Source organism: Phallusia mammillata, chromosome 4 (assembly GCF_965637545.1).
Source record: "Phallusia mammillata chromosome 4, kaPhaMamm4.hap1.1, whole genome shotgun sequence".
NCBI classification, from domain to species: Eukaryota; Metazoa; Chordata; class Ascidiacea; order Phlebobranchia; family Ascidiidae; genus Phallusia; species Phallusia mammillata.
In genome coordinates, this window is record NC_137255.1 from 22,855,249 (window position 1) to 22,878,720 (window position 23,472).

The 23,472-nt window shown below is 36.6% G+C and overlaps 2 protein-coding genes across 2 annotated transcripts; both read left to right on the forward strand.

Annotated features, from left to right (window-relative positions):
* Positions 1-1,542: 1,542 nt before the first annotated feature.
* Positions 1,543-5,533, forward strand: LOC145224922 (receptor-type tyrosine-protein phosphatase epsilon-like). Its single transcript, XM_080091551.1, has 12 exons — positions 1,543-1,745; positions 1,846-1,974; positions 2,240-2,379; positions 2,438-2,573; positions 2,732-2,832; positions 3,988-4,076; positions 4,133-4,206; positions 4,404-4,529; positions 4,606-4,722; positions 4,927-5,072; positions 5,254-5,389; positions 5,459-5,533. Exons 1-12 carry the CDS (start codon positions 1,683-1,685, stop codon positions 5,531-5,533), a joined length of 1,332 nt encoding a protein of 443 aa, XP_079947677.1. The 5' UTR covers positions 1,543-1,682.
* Positions 5,534-12,967: 7,434 nt separating this feature from the next.
* LOC145224920 (receptor-type tyrosine-protein phosphatase alpha-like) lies at positions 12,968-16,523 on the forward strand. Its single transcript, XM_080091548.1, has 12 exons — positions 12,968-13,068; positions 13,729-13,860; positions 14,120-14,259; positions 14,323-14,458; positions 14,616-14,716; positions 14,919-15,007; positions 15,246-15,319; positions 15,487-15,612; positions 15,677-15,790; positions 15,896-16,041; positions 16,176-16,311; positions 16,449-16,523. Exons 1-12 carry the CDS (start codon positions 13,006-13,008, stop codon positions 16,521-16,523), a joined length of 1,332 nt encoding a protein of 443 aa, XP_079947674.1. The 5' UTR covers positions 12,968-13,005.
* The last annotated feature ends 6,949 nt before the right edge of the window (positions 16,524-23,472 follow it).

Below are 23,472 nucleotides of genomic sequence, written 5' to 3' on the forward strand. Positions count from 1 at the left end.
ATCAATTCATCAGCAATAACAATCTTATTGCACAGGTGAAGATAAAAGTTGTTTTGTTGTTGTCAAACAAAACCACGTTAAACTTCTCTTTGCCAATATCAAAATGCAGGTTGAGATTCAGGGCCAGAGTTTGAACCAAACCATCTTAGTCCCGTATTATGATAATTCCATCGCAATCCTAGATATCATTCACTCTACTTCGTATGAAATCCTGGTAAGCACAGTTCTTATAATTTGGTGCGCCCAAACACTCTTATTTTGATATTATAGATCACAGTGATTGTTACTGGCTCCATAAACACAAACATCACATCCAATGTAACAGTAGCAACTCCGGATAAACCCTCACCAAGTTGTTTACGAGATAACACGGCCAAGCCTCCAATGACTCATGGAATGATTGTTGGTCTGGTGATCGGGCTGTTGCTTCTGGTACTTGTTATTGGTGCGCTTGTGATTCTGTTTATACGTCGAAGACAAAGGTTTGTGTATGATTCTCTTGGCGTGTTAAAAGTTTACGTTGCAGCATTAATCGATGCTGTGGTTTGTCTCATATTGATATGAGTCAACGCAAATTCACTTTGTAGCTTTTATCCATGTTGATTGAGAGGGAGGAATAAACTGAAAGTGCCATCGTGATTTCACACTAAAAAGAAAGTTTTTTGAAAGGGATTTTAAGCGAAAAGTTATCGGACAAACACTCAGTTTATTCCTCCCTCTCAATCAACACAGATAAAAGCTATAAATTGAATTCGTGTTGAGTCATATTAATATAAGACAAATCATAGCATTAATAATAGCAGTGATTCACGCTTCTAGGCAATTTACTAAAAATCTGATACGACAATTCAGGCAATTGAAATACAAATAGGGAGGGAAAACAATTAAAGAACCAATACGTAATGTTTAATTGCTTTTATAGAATGAGAAAAGATCAATATCCACAAGTAAACAATTTTACCGCTGCATCTCACACAGGTAAAGTTTGCAATCATTAACTGGCTTGTTTTTGGAATTGTGTACATTAAATTAGCACATATATACATAGCGATATACACTACTATTCGTTATACACACTTTACGGTTTAAACAGGAAACGTGACATACGAAAACCTATCTCCTTCTGCTGGTGCATCTAGAAACTGTAAAGTCACCAACTTGTTTGAAGTGTACAAGAAAAATGTTGAGTCAGGAATTCTGTTTGCCAACGAGTTTGAGGTTAGAGTTAAAACAATGGCGAAAATATACATGCAAAGTTAAGTTAAATAAACTAAAGTAACCTAATACCTTTTATTCCATTCTTTTTTTATTTCCAGGGGATTGAAGCACAAATCATAAATAACCAGCGAACAAATGGCGTGTCACAGTTGCCGCAAAATGCTGTGAGAAACCGCTACAAGAATATTTTCCCCTGTAAGTAGCGAAACACGAAATGCAAAGTAGTTACATCAATGAGTTTGTGAAATTGGCTGATTTTTCCCATTCATCAAAATTGCGGGGGAAAAGGTTATTTTGTCGATTTAACTTGTGTTTGTTCAATAGACGATCATGCTCGAGTGGTTTTGCAAGGAAGCGGTGGAAACGATTACATCAACGCCGCTTATATACCGGGTTACGATAACGAGAGGAAGTTCATCGCCACTCAGGGTCCGAAGAAGGAGACAATCAACGATTTCTGGTTGATGGTTTGGCAGGAAAACTCCAACATCATCGTAATGCTAACTGGCTTGGTGGAAAACGGAAAGGTAATTATCGGCATTGATTTCGTGTTAAAAATGTCGGGTTTGAATGTATTCCAACTCAGAAACAAACAGTTATCCCTTTTTCAACGTGTTTTACATGCAGTCAAAGTGTGAACAGTATTGGCCTGACAATGAATCCGAAATTAAGATGTCGAATTTGGAAGTTCGAACACAACATGAAGTAACCATCGGTGGCATCGTTCAACGACAGATCGTTTTGTCTTCAACCAAGGTATGTGTAAACTTATTTAAAAACGTGAATGTCTAACAGATATTTGTCATACTCAAACGGTATCGTATAAAGTTTTCATGCAAAATAAAACTGGCATGAGATTGGACAACAACAATAACAGGTAGAAAATTACACAATATTTTCTTGAGTTTTTGTAGCATTAACAAAAAACAAACCTACTTTTCTAAGTACCTTGACTATCATTAGGGTTTTGTCATGCAAAATTTCATGAAGGAAATTATGATCACATATTTTTTATCCTCAGGAGCAACGAACCATAACACAGTTGCAGTTTACAACTTGGCCCGATCATGGAATTCCAGTAACTACATCCAACATGATCCACCTGCGTAACATGGTCGATGATTTGCAAAACACAAATGCTCCAATTATTGTGCACTGCAGGTAAAGACTTGACAAACCCTGTGTTATTTCGATCAATCAATTACACATTTAAATTCAGTGCTGGAGTGGGACGCACAGGTACTTACATGGCGATGGACACTTTGTTTCATGAACTTGACGACAAAGGAACAGTTGATGTGCCACTAACTGTGTTAAGAATGAGAGAAAACCGAACAGACATGATTCAAAACTTGGTAAACCAGTTACAAATGTTGATCTGACAACGTAAAAACAAAAGACAGAAGGAATTTAGCATAAAATTCAAAAAAATGCTTCTAAAAAGGAGCACATGTAATTAGGACAAGCAACGAATTGAAATCATATTTGTATTACTTAATTTGCATTTCTACAGAAACAATACATGTACGTCTACAAACTTCTTACCGAGCGTGAAAATTTAAAGGAAACAGATAAAGATGCTTCGGAACTACAATCGATGACTTTAAGTGAAATGTGAGCAATTGTATTTTGTTTTGTCAAATCACATATTTTGTTCGCCATTATACAAATCTTTTTGCTTTGCGATGTAAACAATCTAGCATTAGATAAACTAATCGTACACAAACACTACAATCGGGTTTGTGGGAGTAACAGAATTTCGTTTCAAACGCTTTTTTTACAACGGAAATATTAGAATAAAAAAGCTATTGCTGCCAGGCATAGTATCAATTTTATAGAGCTCTTCTGGCAAACGTATTTTTGTTCCGACGTTTCGACGTCCTATTCAGGTCGTCTTCATCAGGGTAAATAAAACCGAATGCTACTAGTACAGTGCAGTGCATAGATACATTTGCCAGAAGAGCTTTGTAAACTTGAACGTATTTGAAAGTTGTCACTATGCTGTACAGGCGTTTTCGTCCACCAGGTTGCATATTTAACAAAAATGTCGTTCAACCGGTGTAATGTTAAACAAAAATACTAGTTGTTTCTATCCATAACTTGTATTTTCGCTGACGTTTCGCCCACCAGATCGGTAGGGCTTCATCAGAGCAATGAATGACGAATGCAAGCAACAAGCGAAAGGCGCAAGAACAGCGTGATACCATGTAAAATAATTATATTATAACAAAGGCTATCCGAAAAGAGTAGCGTCCGTTGCAAAACGATGAAGGCACTAATGTCCAAAATTTCGGTACCATCAAAAAAGAATATGGCCACATCAGATTTGGATAGACTACATTACGAACTTAGGCTCAATCGCTCCTAGGGGACAGCTCGATGTACCAACGGTTTGAAAAGGAATCCACCCAAGACGCCCAACCAAACCATCAAATTTCGGACATTAGTGCCGCTTCATCGTTTTACAACGGACGCTACTCTTTTCGGATGGCCTTTGTTGTAATATAATTATTTTTCATGGTATCACGCTGTTCTTGCGCTTTTCGCTTGTTGCTTGCATTCGTCATTCAATGCTCTGATGAAGCCCTACCGATCTGGTGGGCGAAACGTCAGCGAAAATACAAGTTATGGATAGAAACAACTAGTATTTTTGTTTAACATTACACCGGTTGAACGACATTTTTGTTAAAGTTGTCACTATGTTGTGCTATTTACAATAAACTGCCTTTTAAATTTTATTCCCACGACATCAAAGCTTTTGTTTTACAGTAACGAAATGCAAGAGCAAGAATTCAACACGTTGTCATCTTGGAGATTTGGTGAGGAATGGCTGGAAAATCACCCACAGCTAAGAACATGTAACTAAATATCTGAGAATATTGTACATACATTTCACACTCTTAATTGTTTTTAGACAACAACACGGCAGTGAAAGTTTGGAGCGACAAACTTGAGCTGATGCAGCAGTTGGATGCTTCATATATTCAGGTGATAATATAAACAGCAAATATGCCATCACATCTAAACTTATGCGTATGTAGCATTATTGTCTTCTAATTAGTTTAAAGTCGAATCAAGTATGTTTTTGTGGTTTGACAAACATTTACTTGCACTTTGACCTTTGTGAAGAGACATTGTTTGTGACCTTATTTGTCTGGTCTAGTTTAATTTAGTTTTAAATACAGGAACAAGGATCTTCGGAATGTTTTATCGCTGCGCGAAATCCTGCAGCAGGAGAAAAGGATAATTTCTGGAAGATGATTGTAGAGAAGAAAGCTTTGGTTGTCGTTGATTTGGAGAATGGCATAGAAGTAAGTTTGTCTTATTTGAAACAGTGAGTTACTTTACGTTGCCGCATCCTTTATTAAAACATGAAATTGTATTAAGATTCCAGTAAATGCAGCTTTCCAAATTGAAGACATTTCGGCTTCTGTATGCGATATGAATGAAACTAACGTGCACAATCTTATAACTGTTGACGTCTGGTCTGCAACTAAGGCCTTTGTAAGTTGAAAACTTTAAACACATGACTACCTACAATTAAGGTTTGATTGTGGTCTAGTATGTGTAAACCATTTTGCAGTAAATAATGAAAACGTCCTAAAACAAATAGAACAACATAGCTATTTATTCAAATCTCGTATTTTTTGCTATTTAAGACCGGTTTTAAAGCGTTGCATAATCAAAATTTGATTTAATTGTTTTCAGGCTGATTTTCAATTGATGCTGTTGCAAGTCAAGGGATGGAATGACGTGGAACGGCCACCGAAAGAAAGGGATTTTATTAAAATTATTGAGGAAATGCAACGGCTAAAGACCAGACGGAATTGCCAATATGTGTTGGTAACATGCAGGTAAAATTTGTTTACATTTTTTTGGCAAAACATGAAGATTCAATACAACAACCTTTTATTTCATAAAATTACTTGTTGTTATGTCAATGTTTAAAAGTGACATCAGCCTCTCAAAGCAAATAAGAGTTGCTAAAACTCATCAATCAGATAACAAGATAAAATGTTCCCGACATGTTTCCAGTAACGGGTCAACAAGAACTGGGACCTTCATCGCTCTGGTGAACATTCTCGAACGTTTGAAGGCACAAAAGCGGGTGGATGTATTTCGAACTGTGAAAGACCTGAGAGATATGACACCGAATATGGTCGACAACAAGGTAACGTTTTTGCGTATGGTTGGTATACTACAAACACTGCACCTTTATGTAATGTTCATGTGTGTACAGGAACTCTACAAATACTGCTACTCGGTCATCATGCAATATTTGTCCGATTTCGACACTTATTCAAACTACAAATGAACTTTAATCAACTGAAGTTCAATCTACTAGAAATATGTTACCAGCAATTAGATGTATTTTAAACATAACGATTTCAATGTTAATTTTTATACAAGTAATTTGCTTTGTCACAAACTTATTAGCTTTTTTTTAACTTGAAACGAAATACTTGTGTAGATCTCTCTTGTATGTTTGCATTAGCGTGTGTCGTGCGTTTTTATTTTTATTTTCTGTCCTTTTCAAACTGTACAAAAGCGAGCTTTTTGTTTCGGACAGTTTTTTGATATTGAACTGCTGTGGAATAAAGCGTTATCCTCTTTACATTTATGTTTTATCGCTGTTTTAGTTTTTTTGAATTTTTAGATTTATGCTTGTGCACTAATGTATACACAAATACATAAAATTGTAAATAAACTAAGATTTCTTGTATGTTTCATAATGTATGGTACTTGCAGGTATTTTGGCCAGAATGGAAATAAAGCCCATTTCCCATATATTATCATTATTTTTAGTGTACAAGGAATCGAAAAGATTTTCATCTATTCACAGTATATGCGCACACGATATGGTTTACAAACATATAAATCAGATCGGTATAGCCTAATAGTTGCTACGGCCAATCCAAAATTAAAACTGCTCCTTTATGACCATATATTATTTTTAAAAAAGATTTTTGATCTTTTTTAACAAACATTCAAAAGTTTTGCTGTTGAAAAGAAAACTTGTCAGGATATATCAGGAAGTGGGTCAAAAAATCACGATGTCCGGTCAAATTTATTGCATAAAGATAAAAGGTAAAAAATATTTACAAACCGAAGTAAATCGTATATGCATTGTCATCTCAACTACGTATACTACACTTATGCTCAATTACACTATTAATTGTTTTAAGAGTTTAAAGTGGTATTGTCTAATTTAAGATGTTGATTTTTGTGAGCATGTATTGTTGGGATTCACAAACACAGGAGAGCAAATCGCATGCGTGATGTGCAATACATGTTTGCGATTTGAAGAACTTGAACACTCGTATTTGTAAGTTGCAAGGACAGTAGGTGGCGTCAGAGGGTGATTTGAGTCCAGTTGTGTTAACTGCAAATACTTGCCATCACCCTTTGCCAAAAAATACCCTTCGCATTGTTTGTTTCCAAATGAGTTAAAAGCAGAGTTATGAGTTGTGTCAAGCTTTTTCTGTTAAACATATAGGCCGCGCTTATAGGGTTGAAGTCTGATTCAAGTGTCCTGATTTTATTCAGGTGTCATACGTTGAATTTCTGGCGTCAAACCATTTAATTAGGGATCAGGCTTTGTTTCGGGCTTGTAGTTCGGGTCCACTACGATCCCGCTCCAAAGCAGGGGAAAGGCAAAGTGGTGAAGTTTGACAATCTATCAGAAACTGCATTGAAAATATTTACTCAACCAAGTTTTATGAATTAGTGCTGTTAGTTAGGCTCGATAATCTAAGTTGATGAATCTATGAAAATGACGCTAGGAAATTCGAATTTAATTATTTTCTTTAGTGGGAAACTGCACCAAAAAGATTAAAAACCACCGTTTAAATCATCCCATATGCTGACGAATCCCGATCAGGTGTATATGGGTCAGGCGCGCCAGGCCATTCGGCCAAGTTCCCGCCCCAAATTGAAGATGGTTTTGTACAGAAATTAATTTCTTGTCCTTCAAATTCCGTTTCAAATCAAATCAAATTGAATGCAAATGCCACAAACACTTACTTCTATTGCTAGTGATTTACCACATTAAATTCGGAAAATCGAAAAACAAACCAAACACAACCAGAACAAGGGACGTGTCACACTTGCCTGAAAATGCTGTGAGAAACCGATAGAAGAATATTTTCCCTTGTAAGTATTGAAACACAAAGTCTTAAGTGGGGGCTTAAACGTAGCTTTAAATATTTGGTTCGAAGATTTTGTCAGGCCAAAATCAGAAACAGCATTTTAAACAAATAACTTCAACTTTTGTGTTTTACTTCCGTGTTAGGCTACGACCTAGTCCAAGGTACAGGCTTTGTTATTACAACCGAAACTGATACAATGCTGTATAAGTTCTATTCATCTATAGGTAGCAAGCCTGACTACGCAAATAGCAACCGATATTCTATTGAAAGGAAGCAAAATTCCCTTTAAAAAGGCACATTTAGTGTTGTAAAAAGTTATGTACAATTGGATTTTGCCAGGTGGACTTTATTCATCGGGTAGCGCATGTATTTCTGACTAGGAATTTTCCCATAGCGCTTACGTGTGCTCGCAATAACGACGCTCCAAGACAAATCACAGTACGTCAGATTAACTACCTACGTTTACCTCACGGAAATACGTGGTAGACGGGATTGATTACTTTAAAGGCCCTCTTCCATGCTTGGTGTTTTCTTTACGTTAACCGCTCCTGTAGGTTAAAGGAATTAAATAAACAAATAGATGATGAGATATACAGGCAGACAACGTTCAGTCATGCTTTGCGACACAGCGCTCTTTCTTTTAACCATTGTGTTAATTTCTACAACATACAGAAAATTCCATTGAAGCTAATCAACAATGTGTTATGAGTCAGTACCGTCGGTTGGGCAGATGTGCAGTGTGTAGTCATACCTGATGTAAGGTTAACATCTTGAAGCATGAGGAAGTGTACATGTGTTGTATACCCAATGATGAAAATAACGACCCAAACAGGCGAAAAATACTAAATGCTTATGTCATCATCAGTGATATGAGAGGCCCCATCAGTTACACCTGTTTACATAAACTTGAGTCACGTAAAAGATTGATAAAAAATGTGCAAACAAGCGTCGCGTAAAAAGACGGTTGGTGTATGTTATTTTGTACAGCACATTGTAAGGTACATTTATCAAATAGAGTGTTGTACATTTAAGCTAGACTGCTGTGAATAAACTAATATTAGTTACAAAGCTTTAGCACAGATAAGGCCCAGTTTAATTGTGAAATAATCGTGGTCCAGAAGCAAAGCAGTATCGCGAGCAGTACAAGTATAATATAGTTACCATACTGTTTAATTTAAAACGAAAGCTGATGTGGTCTTAACAGTGCAGCTCGTGACAATATGTAGGCCGTGTATGTTAGTATAGCCAGATTTCGGTACACTAGTTTGTCAGGAGTTACAGGCCGAAATACCCACAGCCCAACTGCACGATGTTTATGTTATAATTGTAGTGTTTGAAACGCAGCTTGTCTTACAACAAACAAAGCAACAAACACTTTCTTTAAATCGGAAGCGAATTGTAATGACAAATAGAAAGTGACCATATATTTGTTCATTGTGACAAACCAGACGTGATGATTGTGGCTTGTATCAGCAAGGTTGTGGTTATTTCCATGATGGTTCATGTAATAACCGCACAAATTAAACGTAAGTGTGTCACGTTTACTATCAAAAAAGTTAATATCTGATTGCTTGGTTTTAAACCCAGGTGAGTCAACTATCAACAAAACTGTTAATATTTGTTATTAGGGGTATTTAACTTTGCTGTTTTTGGCAATTAATTGCGTTTAACAACTTATTTGGCGAAATATTTGCACTTAACAACAAGTTGTTTTCCAGGTTTTAACAAGACCATGGATGCAGTGAAGGACAGTGTGTTGATATTATCTGACGATCTTGTGGATGCAAACACTGCACAGGAGAAATGTTCTTTGCTGGGTGGAAATCTTGCAATGACTGATGACCCACAGATCAACACAACTCTCACTCAACTCATGACAGACAAATACACAACAGGTTTGTGTTGTGGAAAAGAAACCGTTCTAAACTTGATAGTGTTATAAATTAGATGTTGAATGCACTCAGCATATTTTTTTTTAGATTTGAAGCCAGTATATATTTTTTGAAATGTTTAAACAAAACTTTGTTTCAGATTTGCAGCGGGTTTATATTTTTTATGATCAATCTAAAAAATACGAACGATGCAAATACTCAAAACATTCGGCTGAAATGGATTTTTGGAAAAGTACAAAATCTCTTGGACATTTGTGGTATTTCGATTTGTATAAAAGGTGAAAACAAGATAGTAACAAAATTTGTTTACTTGTGATTTTTCTTTTAAAGCTTTATGTTTTTTCAGCAAATATGAAAACACGATGGTGGAAATTTACTTCTGCAATGCCCCGGGTTGGGTAAACCAGGGTAAAGACAAGTGGGGTGTAACCATTGGAACAAGCTGTAGATTCAATGACGAAAAAGGAAATTGGAATGGTTTGTGCCACACAGCTAGTTAATGAAAGAATTTATAGGAAATAGCGGCAAAACCGTGCCTTATAACTTTCAGGACGGGAAGTAAGATTTTCATTGTTTTCCAAAACTCAAAAACTACAAAAGAAAATATACAACTACAAAAGTGACGCCATAAATTCGGACAAGTTGCGCAGTGTGAATGAAACGTTCGGAAACTTCTCGGTGTACATAGGATCATTTCTGGCACCAAGTGAGTGTTTGAATAAATCCACAAAAATACAAACCGTCGGTTTGGATGCAAAAACACAAATAATTTTTAGATATCAAAGTTTTTATTGGAGCTCGCTACAACACGTCATTGAATGGTTGGTATTGGAGCGACGGATCTCCGGCAAACGTTCCCGTTTCTAAGATTACAACTTGCCAACAAGGAGCGTTGCATTATGGGATCGGATGGGTGCAGTCAAGCATGAACTGCAGTAAGAAACCGGCTTACTACGCTTGCCAAGTACGATGTGAGTAATCACATCGTTTCAAAACGGATTAAAAAATACATATGTTTTTTAAATGCTCTTCAATGTTTCTGATTTTCTTGTCTTATGGGAAAGCTACTCGACAAATTTGTGACCAAATTTTCTTTATGATTTGCTATAACGTCAGGAATCACTTTTAGTTAAACCTTCTGTGACAAAATTTCCATGCAACGCATCAACTGTGCTGGTCAATTGGACTGGACTTGATCAATTGATCATCAACAACAATTTAACAGCACAGGTCGAAATACAAGTTTTGGTGTTTATTATTTGCGTTAAATCCACCAAATAATGAAATCAACTAATGTTTCATTTACATGCGAATACATACAGGTTGAGATTCAAGTCCAGAGTTTCAATCAAACAATCTCCGTTCCGTACTCGGTTCAATCACTTTTAATAGAAGGTCTTAATCACACTACATTGTATGATATTCTGGTAAGCATATTTTAAAAAAAGGCTGAAATTTGCACAATGCTGTAGTTGACTGCAAATAATGAATCAACCATATTTTATATTCCAGATTATAGTAGTTGTCACTGGTTCAATCAACGCAAACGTCATATCCAATCTAACAGTAACAACCCCGGGTAATCCGCCCCCAAACTGTTTTCCGGGAGACAACACGTCCAATCCTGCAACGAGTATTGGAATGATTGCTGGTCTGGTGATCGGGCTTTTGCTTCTGGTACTTGTCATTGTTGGGCTGGTGGTCATGTTTATACGTCGAAGACATAGGTTTGTTTTGAATTGATTTGGCTCAAGGCGAATTCGCATTGTAGCTTTTGTCAATGATATGACAAATTGTTATCAAAAGTACCATCGTGATTTTAACTTCCTCGAAAGTTAACGGTCGTTTGTTGTAAGTCATTCGTCCAAAAAGAGAAAGCGAAACCCACTTAGTCATTTAACCTTATATAAATTAAGTTAACTCGCAATGGATATCTAAATATTAGCAAGTACCTTTGTTGAAATACTGAACTGAAACTAACATTCTATTGTATTTACAGGCCAAGCAAGGATCAACCTCCACAAGTGGAAGATTCCAGTCATCAATCTTTAGGGTCACCGCAAGGTAGATACGAGGGTAAAATAGCGGACCTGTTACTACAAAAAGTGCATACGTAGGCATAGGTACCAAACGGTGTGGAAGGGTAATTTTTCCGCAGAAATAAACCTTTTTCATTAATGAGATGTTCAGAAAACAAGACAAAAAAAGGATTTATTGGTTTCTTTCAAAAAACTCGCCCTTCCTCTATTTAAGTTTTAGCACCTATGTATATCAATAGGTTGTCGTATCAATTGTTAATGACTAAGCCTTTAAAATCTGGTTTTCAAGTTGGAAACGGTGTCTACCAAAACGTAGCGCATGAAGCCAGGTCGAATTACACCTTGTTCAAGTTGTTCAAGAAGAATGTTGAGTCAGGATTTCTTTTTGCCAACGAATTTGAGGTTTGTTGTGTTAACTGCAAGGAAAAGTCTCAAGGAAAAACGTAAAGGGAAAGTCTGAATACTGTTTATACAACACACACCGTGGATTTATACCCGATGTGACGTCAAATGCCACGTAGTGATCACGTCATTTAGTATTTTGTGGCCTATTCAGATGAAAATTTTTGATTCTAATCATGTCTTATCAAAACAAGTTCTGGGTTAAAACCTCAATTAACAAACAATCACAACGTGCAAGTTATCATAACACGATTAATTAACTCTTGAAGCAAGTGCCACAAGTAAGGGAAATCATTTACTTCTATTGTTTTTGATGTACCAACTTTCATTTCAGAAAGTCGAAAACCAAAGCAAAAACAACCACAGAACAAAGGACGTGTCACAGTTGCCGCAAAATGCTGTCAGAAACCGCTACAAGAACATTTTCCCTTGTAAGTATTGAAACACAAAGTTGAAACGAGGGTTACATGTACTTAAAGTAGCTTCACATGTTTGGATCAAAGCCAAAAAGTTACAAGCCAAAAGCAGAAACAGTATTTTCACAACAAAGAACTTCAACTTCTGTGTTTGGATACAATTTGTTGTAAGCAACATTGACTAAACTTGATTCAAAAATATTGTGTCAAAGAACTTTAAATCGCCTTTGTTTAGTTTCTATTTCATCGTAGTAAAAATGACCAAGGAATAACCCATAACGTCTTTTTCTGTCCTCTAAGACAACCGGGCATTAAAAGGTAATGACGTAACAACTGGTATGAGAGTCGTTACTCACGTGGGTCATGCACTATTACGTCACACAAGAAAAACAGGTGTTTGTTTACATTTCTAGTCAAACATTTCTGCGTCAGATAATTACTTATACATTGATTTTCCACCACAATGATTGTACGTTTTATCTTGTATTTTATATTATTAATTTCAGTCTGTTTTAGTGGATTTTTTGTGTAGGGTTTGCTACGATAACTTAAATCAATTGTTTACATGGCAAATTTTCGATAAGAGTAAAGAAATAAGTATTGAGCCACCAAGGTCTGATAACAATTAAAACCATAATGAAAGCATGAAAGGTGGTCATGCATGGATAGTTTTGCCCTCAGAGTGTTCATTACATTGTAACTGAAACGTGTGTAATTGACTTCCTGTATAACATTTGTTTGTTCAATAGACGATCATGCTCGAGTGGTTTTGCAAGGAAGCGGTGGAAACGATTACATCAACGCCGCTTATATACCGGGTTACGATAACGAGAAGAAGTTCATCGCCACTCAGGGTCCAAAGAAGGAGACAATCAACGATTTCTGGTTGATGGTTTGGCAGGAAAACTCCAACATCATCGTAATGCTTACTGGCTTGGTGGAAAACGGAAAGGTTGCCTTTGTTTACTTACTAACTTAACCAGCCAAAACTCGTTACAAAGATAATATTTAACAAACAAATTTGTCATTCAACTGGTGTAATGTTAAACAAATATTGGTTTTTTTTCAAGAACTTGTTTTTTGCTGACGTTTCGCCCACCAGAACGGTATGGCTTCTTCAGCTCAATGAATTGGTGTTCGCAATATATCATCCATTGCTCTGAAGAAGCCAAACCGTTCTGGTGGGCGAAACGTCAGCAAAAAACAAGTTCTTGAAAAAACAGCTAGTATTTTGTTTACCATTACACCAGTTGAATGACAAATTTGTTAAATATGCAACATGGTAGACGAAACGCTTGTTCGGTATTTGACGACCTTTTCATACTGCCTACATTTGATAGCTATTAGTCACTTTATCATTCTACCCGCCGCATCTGTTCGTCACAAAGTACGAAAATTCCCCTATTTCACAAAACATTTATAATTGGGTAATAATTATTCCGTACAAAGAGCTTCGTGTGCTGACGCATTTTCAACCAAAATTAAAACCACTTTATCCAAGCTCTATTCAGCCATAAATAGCAGGCCTCACTTTCCAATTATCAACCGATGTTTTGTTAAAACAAAGTTAACTCGAGATTTCAGTTTTTATTTAAAACCTGTTTTTCTGCAGTCAAAGTGTGAACAATACTGGCCCGACGTTGAATCTCAAAAGAAATTGTTGCCAGACTTCACAGTTCGAACACAACTTGAAACAACCATCGGTGGAACCGTTCATCGACAGTTCGTCATATCTACGACAGCAGTAAGTAAACTGCAAAACAAACAAAGGGTTTGGGCAATTTTCGCTTCTATATGTACACCTTAATGCATAATGACTTGTATCTTCGTCAATACCTGATTTTAATTTCAATTTTTACTGCAGGTTAAACCTTCCTTTTGTTGCATTCAAATTTGTTTCTCCACAGAAGAAATTACAAAACAATGTTGCAATAACTACTGTTTAAAATTCGAAATTAAACTGTAATATTTTTTCCACACAACAGTCTTGTTACACTTTCTAGGAGCAACGAACCATAACACAGCTGCAGTTTACAACTTGGCCCGATCATGGGATTCCAGTAACTACATCCAACATGATCCACCTACGTAACATGGTCGATAATTTACAAAACACAAATGCTCCAATCATCGTGCACTGCAGGTAAAGACTTGACAAACCCTATGTTTATTTGATCACTCAAATGAATCATATGTTTGGATGCAGTGTTGGAGTGGGACGCACCGGTACTTACATAGCAATGGACACTTTGTTTCATGAACTTGACAACAATAGAACAGTTGATGTTCCACAAACTGTGTTAAAAATGAAAGAGAATCGAATAGACATGATCCAAAACTCGGTAAACTGTTGTTGCACATATTCTGACTCGAATAACAAATAGAAAAATATGTTTTTAATTACAATCCACGTTTGGTTCTCTAGTGGAGGGTGTATGTTGTGACCAAGTCTAGCAACGAATTAATCATATCTTTTTTACTAATTCTGTATTTCTACAGAATCAATACATGTACGTCTACAAACTACTTATGGAGCGTGAGAGTTTAATGGAAACAGATAGAGATGTGCAAGAACTACAGTCGATGACTTCAAGTGAAATGTGAGCAGTTGTAGTATAGTAACTCGAGCCAAATCTGCAAGCTAGTACGTCAGAATTGGTGTTGCTGTTCACAATTCACATTTTCTATTTTTTTAACGTTAAAAAGGTTTTTTCTGCTGCAGCAATTTGACTGTCATTCAAGCCCGTGAAAGAGCTGTTGCTGTAATTGACACGTTACCCCAGTATTTAACTTGTGTTACAGCCAGAAAATGCAAGAACAAGAATTTGAAGTATTGTCATCGTGGAGATTTGGCGAGGAATGGCAAGAAAATCACCCACAGCTGAGAACATGTAAGCTTATATATATGTAGATCAGTGATTCCCAACCTTTCTGTGGTCGCGTACCACTTTAAGGCTGCGCGTCGTCACCGCGTACCACCTGGCGTCCTAATTTTGCATCAGCTTAGCAAGTGATACGCAACCCGGTGTTTTAAGTAACAAACGTGTGCAAAAATACGAAATAAATATACTTAAAGGTGACTGAAATTATTTCATTCGGTAACAAATTACATTTAACTTTATTTTACAGACAAGAACACGGTGGTCAAACTTTGGGACAATAAAAGCCAAAGCATTGAACAGTTGGATGCTTCCTATATTCAGGCGAGAATAAAATTTGCTTTCACATTGGTTCAAGCTCTTTTACGCGAAGTGCCTTACTTATATTTAATACCGTAGTTAACATGTATTTTCTCGTTAAAATGCATTTTCTCACATATAATGCGGTTAAATTTTCAAAAATGTTCTTTCTTTGCTTTTGATACATGCAGGAACATGGCTCTTCGGAATGTATTATCGCTGCAAGAAATCCTGCTTCAGGAGAAGAAGAAAACTTCTGGAAGATGATCGTTGAACGAGGAGCTTCACTTGTCGTTGATTTAGACAACAGCATTCAAGTAAAATTGACATTTTGCATTTTCCTATAATAGCCCTTTACCATATACCATACATCTTTTTCAGATTCCAATCGATGCAGCTTTACAATATGAGGACATTTCGGTTTCTGCATGTGACGTAAATGAAAGTAAACAAAATCTGATGACTGTCGACGTCTGGTCTGCAACCAACGCTTTTGTAAGCAACCCAATTGCTATGTTTTGTTGTAAAATAGGACAATCTCTCTATAAATACCGTATTAGGTAGCAATGCTGATTGAAACTCTGTATTCCGTATTTTTAGGTAGCCCAGCAACTGATGCTTCTGCAAGTCAAGGGATGGAGTGACGTGGAACGACCTCCGAAAGAAATGGATTTCATCAAACTTATCGAGGAAATGCAACGACTAAGAGCCAAACAGAATTGCAAGTGTGTGTTGGTGGGATGCAGGTAACGAACAAATTAGTTTTCCTCATTAGCTACCTGAAAAGTAGATTTAATTTCGGTTAAGTTTTTTCTAAAGGCGTATTGTCTGATGTGAACTCTCAAAGTAACCGGATTCAACCAACTTTCTTTATTTACAGTAACGGATCAACCAGAACGGGAACCTTCATCGCTCTGGTGAACATTCTCGAACGTTTGAAGGCCCAAAAGCGGGTGGATGTATTCCGAACTGTGAAAGACCTGAGAGATATGAGACCGAATATGGTCGACAACAAGGTAACGTTTTATGTAATAAAGAAAATAGGAATGCTAAAAGTTGGTTTCATATTTCTGACTTCTGAACAAGCAAGATTAAATTCTGTGGATTGGGAAATTAGAACTTTTCCCATAATATTAAATACATCTTGTTACAGGAACTCTACATATACTGTTACTCGGTCGTCATGCAATATCTGTCTGATTTCGACACTTATTCAAACTTCAAGTGAACTAAGCACCAAGGAGAATTAAAAGTAAAAAAAAGTCGTAAATTTGCAACGGGCTTAATTAAACTCACGCAACTTCTGTCCAACACTATTTGCAAATTATTTCTTACACTTTACCGACAGTAGTTGTTAAACAGCGCCGATTTGTTTGTTTTTTGTTGGCATCTTTGTACGCCTTTCCCAACAGATAATAGTTTCCGAACAGATAATAGTCGCATATTTGTCCGATGTTTATCGTTGTTGTGTGATTTACTTGTGCAATATTTGTTGTAAACAGCAACAAAATTTCTGTATTTTAGTAACAGCTAATTTAACTTTATTTCACAGTGCAACTTTTTTGCGCTATAAGTGCTTTGTATCTGTGAAAGATTTTTGTTTTCGCCTTTTTTTAAAAAAATTCCTCGTTATTTTTCAACGCATGTTTTACCAACACAAGCTATTGCGACGAATTAATGTCCTTGTTCATTTTGTAAACTTACACAAATCAATATTCCAGTTGTACCAAAACCAATGCGAGAATTTCACATGAAAATAATAATTGTAGTTAATGAAATAGATTTAAAAATGTAAGTTTATATTTCAGTAAACAATCTTGACATAAGAAACATCAGTTTTCGTTTTACTAACCACTAGATAGCATGAATGGATAGAGCTAGCACGACTATGATGGCAACTGTTGTAGTGAATTTAAGTCTGCTTGATCCGTTTCCGGAGTTGCAGTTGTCTAAATGTAAATATTTACTAAACAATCCGAACATTCAAATAAACATTTCAAACTTTTCTACAAATTGGAATCATTTGTTGCAGATTTTAATTTATGTTTTAAAACTAAGAAACAAAATCACAAAAAAACGGGGGAAGATAGTTCCCAAAGAGAAACCGAAAATTACAGAGCAACTTAATTAAAAACACTCCAAAACCTCTGCACGACACAACTGCACCCTTTCCATAGGAACTTATAGGTGCGAGAGAGGCACATGCTCTTCTTGAAATACAATTATATGTTCCGTAGGTTGTCCTACAAAAAAATTCTGAAAGCAGTTGAAAAAACACCAGCATAAGGCGACAAATGACAGAAGTAAAAAGCATAAGAAGTGCTGTTTTTGTCACCTTCAACGAATAAGATCAAATCTTGCAAATTTCTTGTTATAAAAGTTATTTGCATTGTAAGATGGTCAGGTTGACTTTAGTCAACAAACATCTAATGCATAGTCCTGGTGCGTCAGATTCACCAGCTACGCTAACCCCAGGGAAACACCAAGTATAGACGGTATTGATCACCTAAAAGGCCTCATGCAGGTCATGGAATTTTATATTTGTCAGACAGTGCATAGTGAGGACAAAAGGTTCGGGGTAGATTCAGGGTAGATACATATGAAAAAATGTAAGTAAAGTTTGTGAAATACAGGCAGAGTTGCGTCATGCTTTTCCAAGATGCGTTCTTTTTTTCAGACTATTGTTCACTTCTACAACCCACGGTTCATTGAAGCAAGGCAACAGACTTTTATGAGTCAGTTCATAAGTCAATTCATTCAACCACACACAGGAAACTGCAATGAAGATCTTTTAGGCAGATGTGCAGCGGGCAGTCATAAGTCATGTTGTAATGTTAACATACTGTAACGTATTAATCTTCAAGCAAGGAAACAAATGTAGATTCGTGTATCGTTGTTATGTATTGCTTCGTACAGAACACTGCCTAGTAAACATTTCTCAAATACAGAGGTTTGTTGTAGGTGGACTTACATAATTTACACAGCTTAAGCACAGTTAAGGTTTGGTAGAGCCGTAATTATTTTGATCTAAAGCAAAATAATACATTCTAGTGCAGTGGTTCCCAAACTTTATCTACTCGCGTACCATTTTTTTGGTTCATGCAGCGTTCTCGTACCACCTACAATCATGTTAGAATTTAATGAATAAAAATGTTACTAAACTTTACTAACTAACTTTACCTTAGTAACTTTGGCCTTCAGTAACCAAAGGCTCGTAAATATTAAACAAAACTTAGTCAAACTTTTACCGCCCTCGCTACAGTGCTACTGTCAACACAACTAGTAGCTTATTACAAAAACTGACTTTAAGGACTTATTACGTTGTAATAACAGATTCATTACGTCATAATAAATCTATTTCGTCACAAAGAAACCTTGCTTAACAGTTCAATGCGGCAATACACCAATGAATTAGAATTTAGTAGGAAATATAGTGTGAAATTTCACGCTCTACGTAATTTGTGTGAATTAAAACTTGTGTGAAATAAAGATCGCTTTGTGTGAACTTAATAAGTTGCTCGCGTACCACCTTGGAGACCTTCGCGTACCACTAGTGGTACGCGTACCATAGTTTGGGAACCACTGTTCTAGTGCAACTAAAAATTAAACAATTTAAAGCGTTTGCAGGTAAAAGCAGGAGTTGAATCAGTCAGGTAGATCAAAATGTCGTGCAAACGTTTTGAGAAGCAACTGAGTATTGATTTTTCCACTGACATCGTGTATGGAAAGTTTCGAAATTGAAAATATTTTGTACAGAAAGTAATTTGTTGTCCTTAAACAGTCTTTTTACATCAAACTCCATTTCAAATCAAATCAAATTGATTGAAAATGTCAAAAACGTTTACTTTTGTTATTAGTAATGTACCACATTTAAATTCAGAAAATCGAAAACCAAAGTAAAAACAACCAAAGAACAAGGGACGTGTCTCAGTTGCCGCAAAATGCTGTAAGAAACCAATACAAGAATATTTTCCCGTGTACTAAAAGACAAAGTTTAAACGGGGGATACACTTTCCTAAACGTAGTATGAAATATTTTGGATTAAAGATTTGGTCAAAGGCTAAAGTCGGAACCGGCATTTTTACACAATGAACTTCAACTTGTGTTTTTTACTTCTTTGTTAGCCTGCGACCTAGTCCGCAGTACAGGCTAAGTATAAACTAAAGTTGTCTAAGTTTCTTTCAGCTACAGGTAGCAAGCCTCAATGATGAAATAGCAATCGATGTTTTATTGAAAGAGTTGCTTTATTTAGAAAGAAGGAGTTGTTTCAAGCTGCATACAGTGCACAATCTTTCAACCAAGAAGATAAGCCGTTGGTGACAAGAGATAAGCCTTCATGGCCAGTGCAGCCACCCAGTTTGTTGGAAGTAACAGACTATAAGTCAATGCTCCACCTAGTGTATGAAGCCTGGCCACTTAAACACAATAGGTGAGTCATGGCTTTATAGTCCTGATCCTTTGACGGCGTTGTTATAATCATCTTGTATACCTAGAGATTTCAGTTGTTGATGCAAAACCTCTGGCTGCGGCCAAAGTATAAAAATACTTGACTGAATTTCAATGCAAAATCGAAAAAGGTCTTGAGCCTTTTCAGACAAGCACAAAGTGAAAAACACAAGCAGGACATTCGTATAACATGCATCATTAGGAAGGACAGAAGGAAAGTACTGTTACATTCACTTACAACGAATGTGACCAAAGACACACCGACAAATTTAGTGTTTCTGACTAGGAATTTCCCTGCAACGTTTATGTGCATTCACAATAACGACGCACCATAATAAATCACAGTACGTCAGATTTACTAACTACGCTTACATCACGAAAATAACTGGTAGGCGGGATTAATTACGTTAACCACCTCTTGTATGCTCGGTGTTTTCTTTACGTTAGCCGCTTCTACGGGTTATAGAAATTTAAAAACAAATGGAGGATGAGATATACAGGCAGGCAACGTTGAGTCATGCTTTGCGAAGCAGCGCTGTTTCTTTCAACCATCCCTGATAATTTTTACAACATACAGAAAACGCAATGTGTTATTAGTCAGTACCGTTGGTTTTGCAGATGTGCAGTGGGTAGTCATACCTGTTGTAAGGTTAACATCTTGACGCATGAGAAAAAGGAATATAATAGTGTAAATGTTTTGCATATTTATTGATGAAAATAACGGCCCAAATAGACGTAAAAAGCGACATGCTTTATATTTCAAACGTTTCGGTAAATGCTCGTGTCATCATCAGTGAAATAAATGGCCACACCAGTTACATCCGTTTATATACACCTAAGTCACATAAAAAAAATTGAGTTGCGGTTACGTAACAGATTATTAAAAAAGGTGGGAAGCAAGCGTAAAGACGGTATGTTACTTTGTACTGCACAGTGTCTAATACTTTTATCAGATAGAGTGTTGTACATTTTAGCTAGATTGTTGTGAATGAACTAGTATCAGTTACAGAGCTTCAGCACAGAAAAGGCCCAGTTCAATTGCGAAATAACTGTGGTGCAAAGCAAAACAGCACCGCGAGGAATTCAACTATGATACAGCCACTATACAATTTAAAACGATTGCAGTTAAAAGCTGCAGTAATCGTCAGTGCAGCTAGTGACAACATATTGGCCGTATTGGCTATACCCACATTACGTCACTCCAGCTTGTCAGGAGTAACAGGCTGGAAAGCCCACAGCCCAACTGTTTGTTCGATGTTTATGTTAGTGCAGCGGTTTTTAACCGTTTTTGTACACCCATTTTTGTTTAATAAATTTGTTTAGTTAACTTTTGGCTCACGCCCCCCTGGTTAAGAGCCACTGTTTTAGTGTGTTTCAAACAGATTGACTTCTACATCTGCAGCGAGTAGTAATGACAAGTAAAAAGTGGCCGTATATTTGTTCATTGTAACAAACCAGACATGATGACTGGGCTTTCCATCAGCAAGATTGTGGTTATTTCAATGATGATTCATGTTATAACCGCACAGGCTAAATGTAAGTTTCACTGTCACTAACTGTTATTATTCGTTTGTTTGTTTGGTTTATATCCAGGACTACTTTATTGCTCTGCGACCCCTTGATGGGTATAGCCCAGGGGTGCACAACCTTACCCGCATCACAAATTTTTATTTCACCAACAGCCCTTTATTGCCTGCTTGCTTGTGTTTTAAATTACTGCTGCAAAGAAATACTTGTATATTAAAAAAATATATATACTATTTAATAGCGCCTAAAAAGCCTAAATTAATTTCTTACTTAAAACAGAAATTGGCAGTCTTAGCTTTTATGACGTCATAATCTATATTGTGACGCTTGTGGCATATCCCTTTTCAGGTTGTTTGCACACAAACGGCATAAAAAATATTGGCATATATGGCTACTAGGCAGGTAATACTCTTTTAAATTCCACAAAATGTGTTTAGAGCTGTTTGAAAATCAAAATATTGATCAAAAGAGTTTTTATTTACGTCAAAGCCGCAGCATAAACTCGTCTCTGTACGGCCGCAAGGTTGTGCACCCCTCGTATAGCCTTCACACGAGAATGAAGTATAAACAATTAATTGACGCGCGTATACCATTTTTTGAGACTGAAAATTATTGGGGTCGCGACCCACAGTTTGAGAAGCCCTGTCTTAAGTGACTCTGTTCAAGTAATAAAATAGGACTTAGGTCTAAACACAGCCCTTACACACCTGAACTAGTTTATGTGATTAATTGTGCCAAAAGCGCTGCAATGCCCCAAGCTTAAGCATGTTAATGCAATAAACAACTCATTATTCGAAATATTTGCAGTTAACTATGAGTTATTGTGCAGGTTGCAACAAAACTTTTCAAGCACTGAAGGACAGTGTGTTGATATTATCTGACGATCTTGTGGATGCAAACACTGCACAGGAGAAATGTTCTTTGCTGGGTGGAAATCTTGCAATGACTGATGACCCACAGATCAACACAACTCTCACTCAACTCATGACAGACAAATACACAACAGGTTGGCATATGTGTATATGATGTTAAGCCTTAGCAACAAAGTTCAACAAAGACACCTAACTGCCTGTCCCAACAAAACGTTGTTTCAGATTTGCAGCGTGTTTATGTTTTTTATGATCAATCTAAAAAATACGAACGATGTAAATACTCAAACAATTCGGCTGAAGTGGATTTCTGGAAAAGCACAAAATCTCTCGGACATCTCTGGTATTTCGACTTGTACGAATGGTAAAAAACAGATATTTACAAAACTTGTCATTATCAATTGGATCAGCGGTCCTCAAACTTTTCAGTATAGCTGCCCGTTCCATCATCTCGAGGATATTCGGTAGAATGTTTACATTAGAAAACAAAAACTTGAATTAAAATCACTTGTATGAAAGGTTCACACCAGATAGTTACAAACTTGTCGCTACCAAGTAGACTGAATTTTTTTGAACAGGAATCCTGAAAACTCAATGGAATCAATTTACTTCTGCGAGACTTGGAAAGACAGAAATAAGGAGAAGTGGAATGTGACCATTGGAAGAAATTGTGAAGGCCTAGACAACTATGGAAATTGGAACGGTTGGTGTTCTATTTACCTCAGTAACGTTTATTTAATCACAATAACATATTGAAGAAAAAAAACATATTGAAGTATTTCTACTGTTTATGGTTTTGCTTCTAATTGACGACAACAAAATCTTTTATTTAATGTTTCGATCTCACTTACAAATATTTGCAGGATGGAACCTACGATATTCTTTATTTTCCGACACCAAAACAAGGAAACTCCAAAAGGAAATATTTAGCTATGGAAGCATCGGTCAAATGCGTGGAAGCAAATTGCGAAGTGTAAATGAATCGTTTGAAGGCTTCACTACATATGATGGATCGTTCCTGGCACCAAGTGAGCGTTTGATGTTAAAAATATACCCCCATGTTATAATGAATTTAGTGTATTTCTAGAAGTTAATGTGTTTGTTGGAGCTCGTTACAACACATCTACAAATGGTTGGTATTGGAGCGACGGATCTCCGGCAAACTTTCCTGTTTCCAACGTTACAACTTGCCAGCAGGGAGCGTTGCATTATGGGATCGGATGGGAGCAGTCAAGCATGAACTGCAGTCGTGAACCGGCATACTACGCTTGCCAAGTGAAATGTGAGTAGTTGCAAGGTTTTCACAGTATATCACTACAAAGCTTGGCAAAAGGT